Below are 9689 nucleotides of genomic sequence, written 5' to 3' on the forward strand. Positions count from 1 at the left end.
CACTGCAGCAGGGGACTGCAGCCTATGCCGTTGCCGGCGACTCACAGCAGCCCAGCTCCAGGTTGAGCTGTTGTTCAGCATCTTAGCTGTAGAGGGAAATGTCACTCGCCCTCATATGTGGGATCTGAACCGGGGCCCTCAGGTGTCCCAAGCCAGCTCTTAGCCAATGTGCCACTCAGCCAGCCCATATTTGAATGTTTAAACTGACCACCCTATATAATATTCTGCAGCTGTGAAAACCACAAAATGTCTACGAAATGGAAAAACCTAAGCAATATATTTTTGAGTCACCATCCATTTGCACATATAGTGCCCATGTAAACCATTAATTAGTAATAATAAAATATAGTTTGTATTTAATATTACAATGGGCATTTTGATAAAAACAGGATAATGAGAAGAGGAGGTGGCTAGTAGAAGCTCAGCTAGAGAGGTCTGTAAAGGGCACTAAGTCAGTTCATACAGAATAATTGTAAAAATATCTGAAATACTACTCTGCTATAAGATGAAATAGTGCCATTTGCAACAACATGGATGGATGTTGAGATTATTATGCTAAGCGAAATAAGTCAGATAGGAAAAGTCTAGAACCCTATGGCTTCACTGATATGTGGTACATAAAACTGAAAGCAACAAAGGAACAAGACAAAGAAAGAAAGAAAACAAAACTCATAGACACAGACAATAGTTTAGTGGTTATCAAAGGGTAAGAGGGAGGGAGGATAGTAGAAGAGGGTAAAAGGCATCAAATATGTGGTGATGGACGGAGTACTTCTCTGGGTGGTGATCACGCAATGTGATATAGATGATGTATTACAGAATTGTACATTTGAAACCAATGTAATTCTACTAACCATTGTCACCCCAACACATTTTAATAAAAAAATAGAAACATATTAAATGATAGAGAACTTACAGGAGTAATAGGGGTATCTTTCTAAATTCTTCTTAGTTATGATAATTAATAAAGTAAGCCTCATAAAAATACTGGCTTTGAGTGGAAATGCTTTCTATTAATAGGCTAGGCTAATCATTGAACCTACAAGCTTGTTGTTTAAAAGTTAAATAAAAATGACAAACCTTTTAGCATCACACTCAAATTTCAAACTATTGGGTCGTCAGAAAAGTCATGACGTATTTTTTCGGTTTTTTGTTGCAAAAATGCGTCATGACTTTTCTGAAAACCCAATATATTATAAAGCTAGAGTAATCAAAACAGCAATGATACTGGCATAAAAACAGACACGTTGACCAATGGAAGAGAACAGAGAGCCCAGAAATAAACCTATGCATATATGGTCAGTTAATTTACAACAAAGGAGCCAAGAGTATACAATGGAGAAAGGACAGTCTCTGCAATAAACGGTGCTGGGAAAACTGGACAGCCACATGCAAAAAAAAAATGAAGCTCGACCATTACCTTACAAAGTATACAAAAATAACCTCAAGTGGACTAGGTGATAAGCTCCTTGACATTGGTCTTGGCACTTTGTGTTTGGATTTGACACCAAAAGCAAAGGCAACAAAAGCAAAACTAAGTAAGTGGGATTATATTTAACCAAAAAGCTTTTGCACAGCCAAAGAAACCATCAATAAAATGAAAAGGCAACCTACAGAATGGGAGAAATATTTGCAAATCATATACCTGACAAGGAGTTAATATCCAAAATATATTAAAAAAACCCATACAACTCAATAGCAAAAACCAAACAATCCAATTTAAAAATGGGCAGATCTGAATAGAAATTTTTCCAAAGAAGATGGCCATCAGGTACATGAAAAGATGCTCAACATTACTAATCATCAGAGGAATGCAAGTCAAAACCACAATGATATATCACTTCACCCTACTATCCAAAAAATAAGAAATAAGTGTTGGCAACGATGTGGAGAAAAGGGAACACTTGTGTACTGTTGGTAGGAACGTATATTAGTGCAGCCACTACAGAAAACAGTATGGAGGATTCTCAAAAAATTGAACATAGAACTATCATATTATCCAGCAATTTCACTTCTGGGTGAAATAAAACAAAAACACTAACTTAAGAAGATCTCTGTACTCCCACATTCACTGTAGCATTATTTACAAAGCCAAGGTATAGAAACAACTTAAGTGTCTATCTATGAAGATGTGATATAGATACACAATATAATATTATTCACCCATGAAAAAGAAATAAATCTTACCATTTGCAACAACATGGGTAAACTATGAAGGCATTATGCTGAGTGAAATAAGGCAGACAGAAAAAGACAAATTCACTTGTATGTGGAATCTAAGAAAAAAGCTCATAGATATAGAGAACAGAATGGTGGTTTCCAGAGGTGGGGGGTGGGCCAAATGAGTAAAGGGAGTCAAAGGTACAAACTTCCAGCTATAAAATAAATAAGACTTTAAGATATTATGTACAGCATAGCAACTATAGTTAATAATACTGTACTGCGTATTTGAAAGTTGCTAAAAAGAGTAGACCTTAAAAGTTCTTATCAGAAGAAAAAAAATTCTGTAACTGTGTAGTGATCGATGTTAACTAGACTTGTGATGATCATTTCGCAATATATACAAATATGCATTATGTTGTACACTGGAAACTAATATAATGTTTTATATCAATTATAGCTTAATTTAAAAAAAAAGAAAAAGAATAGGTGATACTATTCTAATAGCAGAGGAAAAAGTTCACTATAACATCATTCAGGAAATTCAGCACAATGTACTATAATATAATTGATAGTGGTGGAATGAATATATATGGAAATATTTATTGGAAATACCATTGTAAAGACAGATTAGGTTTATAGTTTTTACATCATTATTTTTGTTTTTGTCTTCAGATATTCTTTATTCTGAGCATTGTCATTTTTACATTTTACCAATTAAATAATAAACTTGTAGAGGTCGTTTGCTTACTGAAAATAAAACAAACTCCCATCCCACATAAACAAAAATATAAACCCAAGTTTATAAAACCCGAAACCATTATTACCAACTTTGCATTTTGAGAGCACATTACATTTAATCAAGAATATCTTATAGTGAATTCATTAATAATGTTTCTAAAACTTGATCCTAGAAATAGGTAAGTTACTTGTTAAAAAATACAGATCTTTTGAGCGGCCGTCCAGAAGCCGGCGACTGATCTGCCTCGCCCGGGAAGAGTGCAATGATGGTGCCAACTTGGGCCAGTGAAGCAACATCCTCCACAATTAGACTGAAGAACAAAACGACAGCAACTTGTCTGTTCCCCTTCCCCCAATTCCCCAGCACTGTTCCCATCCCCAAATTCCCCAATAAAAATAAAAAAAAAATACAGATCTCTAACTCTGAAGATTCACTAGGTATGAGGTAAGGCCCCAGAATCTCTATGTTACATGTAACCCTGGTGATTCCTAGGATTAGGCAAGTTTGAGGACCACTGAATATTAGACAACTTTGGGAAACATTGGATATTGCATATGTTAGTATGCACTGTTATAAGAGCTGTCACTCTAACAAAAGTTAAGTAACTCACAAGGTCATACGACTCGGGTCAGAGGGAAATTCCAATCTAGGTTTTCTAAGTTTATTCTTTTCTAATTCAAAAGATATTCTTCCATAAAGAGGGCTCCATTTTTATTAACTAGATGCATCCTAGTAATAACATGTCTCTTCAACCTTATATTAAGTTTTGATATTTCTTTGTGTCTTTCCCTTTAGGAGAACAAATACCAAGTGCCCACCAGCACTGGCTGGTGGGATTTACATGATCAGAAGAGGAAACTGGGTTTCAAAGCAGTTAAGTAACTTGCACAGCTCATGACTATGGTTATTAAATATCAAGTTGGGATTCCACCTGGGGTATTTCAGATTCCAAAGCACTTATACACTGTCTTCCTGTGCCTGGGAGGGTAGATCTCTTTGTTGAATGCCACCTCTGTGGAGGCCAGTAGACGAGGGACACATGGCTGAGTTCAGCATTCATGATTATGACAGGAACTTGGTAGGGAATCAGAGGTAAATAATCTCTGGGTATCAAGAATCTGAGAGTCCAGGGCCGGCCGAGGCTCAGCTGGTTAAGAACTCCCTTGGGAGCGCCAGCTCTGAGCAGCAGGGCCGCGGTTGGGATCTCACATTGAGGGCCAGTGATGCTGTGCCCTCTACAGCTAAGATTGTGAACAACAGCTCAATCTGGAGCTGGGCTACTGTGAGTTGACGGCGTAGGCTGCAGCGGGCTGCCGTGAGCTACTTGAGTGGCTTGCAACCAGCGTGAGCGGCCGGCAGTGGGCGAGAGCTGCCGTGAGCCTCCGTGAGTGGCCGACCAATGACCAGCAACTGATTGCCTCACCCAGGAAGAGCGCAATGATCATACCAACATGGGCCAGTGAAGCGACGTCCTCCANCGGGAGGCCACTATGGCACGGGGCAAGCACTATGGGCAGTCTATCTGAAGTGTACCTGGCGTATAAGACGACCCACCACTTGGAGGCATATTTTTCAGGGCCAAAAAATCGTCTTATACGCCGGCAAATACGGTAATAAAAATGGATAACAACGGAAGAGGAGCTGGTCTGGAAAGGAAGCTTGGTTTCGAACATGTTTATTCCTATTGACCAGAGAGAACTACTACTACCTGTTTGGTTTAGGGCTGGGGGGTGAATGCAAAGGAATTTTTCTGGAGTACAATTGACTGTTGGTCAAAAGATATAAATATTTTTATGATTTTGTTGTCCAAATAAGGATGCCACTAGCAATGAATAAACATATTCAGCAATTATTTCAAAACAATCTAAAAAAATAAAAATTTAATATTATATGTTAGGATATGAGTAACCTTTAGGAAGAAACTATACATTTAATTGATTTTCTTTACATGAGAAATAAAATATGAAAGCAAATATGAAAATACCTTGTTATTCTCTTTCATAAAAACAATGAACAACTGATCTCTTCCACAAAGAATAGATATTGAATTACATTTGGATTACATTTTAAGAAATTTACAAAAAACAAAACAAAACAAAAACAAGATAGTTTTGTAATAAAGTTCCCTCTTACTCAATCTGAGTTATTTCCACAAAAAATATACATGTCCTAGAATGCCTGACTGCCTACGCATATGAGTTAAGATGATCAGAAATAACAAAATTTGACCTTATTACAACCACAGTTGCTATACACAAAAAATGACAGCTCCTTACACTTGCTGGATGATAATGATTAACTACAGATAACTTCTAATTATTCTATATAAATATTTATACCCTTCAAAATAACTTCTTCTTTACTCTAAGGGAAAATTTAAAATACAGCTATAATAGGAAATCTGAAAAAAATGGACAACAGTCACAGAGGTGCTACTTGCAGTTACTAAATTATAAAATAAATAAATTGTTAACAATGGTTAGTGATAACAAAGAAGCCTTTCCATGTTCTACCACAGGGAAATTATATTCCTGTTGCCACAGTTTTACTCCTTAGTTAAAACCTAAGTAGGCATCTGGGAGTCACTAATTACATGAGTTCTCCACCCCATTTTAGTGATAAAATGACTTATAAAACAAGTGTGTGCGTGTGTGTACGCATGCATGTGTCCTGGGAGATGAGGTCAGGAGGGATTCCCTAGTTTTAAACCTGTAGGGCAGTCGCTTCCGTGCACTGGCTCCTCAGGCAAGCCCTGAGCCAATATATGAACCTGTGTGTTCTATTTGGCAAAATTATTTAAGCAACAACATATCAGCGGAAGAGTAAGAAGGAAAATCTCAAAACTGAGAAATGTCAGTTAATGTTTCTTAATTGGCATGCTTAGGGAGGATTCTGATTTAGAGACAGTCAATCTCAAAAATTAAACTTGTCATGAAATTTACTAACCTTTTGTATGCTTATGATGTCTTGGCTGTTCCTTATTTTGTGATTTTAAAACACTGGGTGAAATGTCATGTGACCTATCATCTTCAAAATCACCACATCCAAACCCATAGTTCATACGTTGACCAATTATGCTTACATTGGATGTTGTATTCCCTATAAAGTAAAATACATAAAAATATTTATTTGAATGATTTAAGTAACCTTACAGAGAAGTACATATCTCCCCTCTAAATTTATCTTGCCTTGTAGCCTTTTAAAAATGTCTAACAAAACAGTACAAATGATAACATTATAGTAATTTTAAAAGTTTTATCATATTTTAAATTTTGTAATAGTTTTGACTTTACTAGCAGGTAAGAATATTCACTATAAGCTATACAACAACATTTTATAAAACAGGCTTTAAAATTACAATGAAATACAAAAATCAATGTTTGAAAAAGGTAATCAAACGTATATATTTTAAAGATATGACAAGCATTTAATATTTAAATGACATTTTAAACTTTACAGCAAAAAGAAAAAAAATTTAATCTAGAATTTTTAAACTGTGTCTTGAGATGCCTATCTATATTCTTCATTTCTCTCTTTTCTCCCACTCTCATGTAATGGATCTATCCTGGTCTGGCTGGTGTGACAATAAACCACATAGTGACAAGAGCTCAGAATCTGGAATCTTGCTTCCTATCTCTAAATCATAGCATTGCCATGCAAACCACTGACAGAACCTGGGCAAGACACTTAACCTTATTCGTAAAATGGGGATAACAGTAGTACCTCTTCCAGAATTGCTGCAAAAATGAAATGAGGAAAATACATGTAAAGAGCTTAGCACAGTATCTTGCATATTGCAAATACCCAAATGTTACATTCCTAATTAAAGATAAAAGAAATCAAACCATAACACAGGCTTCCATTTAACAAATACCAAAAAAATTAATCTATATATTTGAATGTTTATTTTATTTATTTATTTATTTATTTTTAAGATTTTTATTGGGGAATTGGGGAATGGATACAGCGCTGGGGAATTGGGGGAAGGGGAACAGACAAGTTGCCGTCTCTTTGTTCTTCAGTCTAGTTGTGGAGGACGTTGCTTCACTGGCCCAAGTTGGCACCATCATTGCGCTCTTCCCGGGCGAGGCAAATCAGTCGCCNCTGTTGTTCAGCATCTTAGCTGTAGAGGGCAGTGTCACTGGCCCTCATATGTGGGATCCGAACCGGGGCCCTCTGGCATCCCAAGCCAGCTTTAACCAATGCGCCACTCGGCCGGCCCTGTGATTATTTATTTAATCATTCTCTTTCCTACTAGACTGTAAGTTCCATGGGGATACAACCTACAACATATCTAGTTTTGATTATCATTAGTTTACAGTGCTCAGCCCATAACAGGTGTTCAATAAATCTGTTAGAAGACTGATATAGGCAGAAAAAATAAAAAGCAAAATATAATTAGGGTCTATGAAAGAAAATCAATTAACTACTGTTAAATTTAATTTAAAAACTTTTTTTTTAATTAAGCTGATAGATTATTTTGCTAACTTGCTAAAGCTAATGACTTGTTTTGGCTATGTGTGAACATGACAGAAATTAAAGAAATAAATCCATACAGGAGATCATTTTCCATATTTTCTTTTAAGTATAGTTTGGAATAATCAAAATTAATGTGCATCTTTACAGCACATGCTAACTATTGGAAACATCAAATAGCTTCAAAAGGTGTTTGGTGACAAAGGAAAGCAAACTTCAGTAAATAAACAACATGATTATATTGAAGTGTTGCTCAAATCTCAATTCTAAAATATGAAGAAAACATTTGCTTAAAAGATCCTTCACACATAAACTATCCTTATATAATCTCTTTTTGATTAAAAAGAGATTCATTAAAATAAAGAGAAAATACTACCAGCAGTAGAGTAGGGAGAAGAGGCGGTTCTGAGATCTAATCCTAAAAAATGTCTGAGGTTTCTTACAAAATGAATCCTCTCATATATGCAACTCATTGCCAGTATTTCTTTTGGAAGTCTTTTCATTCCCTTCATCACTGCACTCAGTATTTACTTTAACCTGATTATTTGGAAATGCAGTTTTTGAGTGACTGTGCCCAAGGCTACACTATTATAGTTTTGGTTGGCTCATCACCACTTAATTTATTTAAAATGTGGCACTGAACACCTTTGTATACAAAGCATAATAGTGATATAAAGATAATAGTTTCTTTACTTGTAAGTATCTTATCTCCAGATGAGGAAAGTGAGGAAAGCTTTCTAAAGAAATGGCTTTTAAACCAGTATTCAAAAAGTAGACATCTGGACACATTAAGATTGGGACAGGGCATCTAGGCAGACTACACATGCCAACTAAGAAAACTACTAGTATTAAGAATGCTAGAGGGCCAACTGAGTGGCTCAGCTGGTTAAGAGCTCGCTTGGGAGCGCCAGCTCTGAGCAGCAGGACTGTGGTTCAGATCCCACATTGAGGGCCAGTGACACTCGCCCTTTACAGCTAAGATGATGAACAACAGCTCAACCTGGAGCTGGGCTGCTGTGAGTCATCGGCGATGGCATAGGCTGCAGCGGGGTTGCAGTGGGCTGCCGTGAGCTACGTGAGTGGCTGGCAGTAGGCAGCCTGTGTGAGTTGCCGGAAGCGGCTCTGAGCAGCTGACCAATGACTGGCGACTGATTGCCTCACCCGGGAAGAGCACAATGATCATACCGACATGGGCCAGTGAAGCGATGTCCTCCACAACTAGACTGAAGAATAAAAACAGCAATTTGTCTACTTGTCTCTTTCTCTTCCCCTTCCCTGATTCCCCAACGCTGTTCCCCTTCCCCCAATTCCCCAATAAAATCTTTAAAAAAAAAAAGAATGCTAGAGCATTGGGCATGAAAAGAGGTATAGTAAGAGGTAATGCAAGAAAGTTAAGCTAAGGCAATGTTATTAAAGATCTGAAAAATTAAGCTTCAGGGTAGGAAATTTATTCTCTGGGAAACAGGAAACCACTCAAGGCCTTGAGTATACAAGAGAAGATAATTATATTTAAGAAAGACAATTCTGGGGCTGGCTGAGTGGCTCAGCTGGTTAAGAGTTGGCTTGGAAGCATGAGCTCTGAGCAGCAGGGCAGCTGGTTAGGTTCTCACATGGGCCAGTGACACTGCCCTCTACAGCGAAGATGGTGAACAACAGCTCAACATGGAGCTGGGCTGCAGTAAGTGGCAGGCGACCTTAGGCTGCAGTGGGGCTGCAGTGGGCTGCCGTAAGCTACCAGGAGCGGCCAGCAGCCTGCATGAGCAGCCGGCAGCCAGAGTGAGCTGCCGTAAGTGTCTGTCCAATGGCCGGTGACAGATCTGCCTCAGCTGGGAAGAGTGCAATGATCACAATACCAACATGGGCCAGTGGAGCAACGTCCTCCACAACTAGACTGAAGTATAAAAGGACAGCAACTTGTCTGTTCCCCTTCCCCGATTCCCCAAACCTGTTCCCCCCCCCCAATTCCCCAATAAAATCTTTAAAACAAAACAAAAACAAAAGATAATTCTGGAAGAGTATGTAGCCTGGATTAGAAAGGGATGAAAATAAGAGGCAAGATATCTTATCAGAGCGTTCCTATAATTATCTACAGAAGTGGTAAGGTCCAAATTAAACTGAGAAGAACTGGAAGGATGGGTCACTGACTGAACTTGGAAAGCAAGAAGATGACTCTAAAGTTTTAAGTCTGCATAACTGGGAAAATGATGATGCTACTACCGTATTTGCCGGCGTATAAGACGACTGGGCGTATAAGACGACCCCCTAACATTTCCACTCAAAATACAGAGTTTGTTATATACTCGCCGTATAA

At 37.8% G+C, this 9689-nt stretch overlaps 1 protein-coding gene across 2 annotated transcripts in view; it reads right to left on the reverse strand.

The window, feature by feature from the left end:
* The window catches only part of TOGARAM1 (TOG array regulator of axonemal microtubules 1), an 88680-nt gene that overhangs the window by 33624 nt on the left and 45367 nt on the right, over positions 1-9689 (reverse strand). For both annotated transcript variants that reach the window (XM_019624793.1, XM_019624794.1), the window contains exon 8: positions 5849-6001. In XM_019624793.1, coding sequence (XP_019480338.1) covers positions 5849-6001 — 153 coding nt within the window. The remainder of the gene's footprint in view (positions 1-5848; positions 6002-9689) is intronic.

Source organism: Hipposideros armiger, unplaced genomic scaffold, assembly GCF_001890085.2.
Source record: "Hipposideros armiger isolate ML-2016 unplaced genomic scaffold, ASM189008v1 scaffold_608, whole genome shotgun sequence".
Lineage (NCBI taxonomy): Eukaryota > Metazoa > Chordata > Mammalia > Chiroptera > Hipposideridae > Hipposideros > Hipposideros armiger.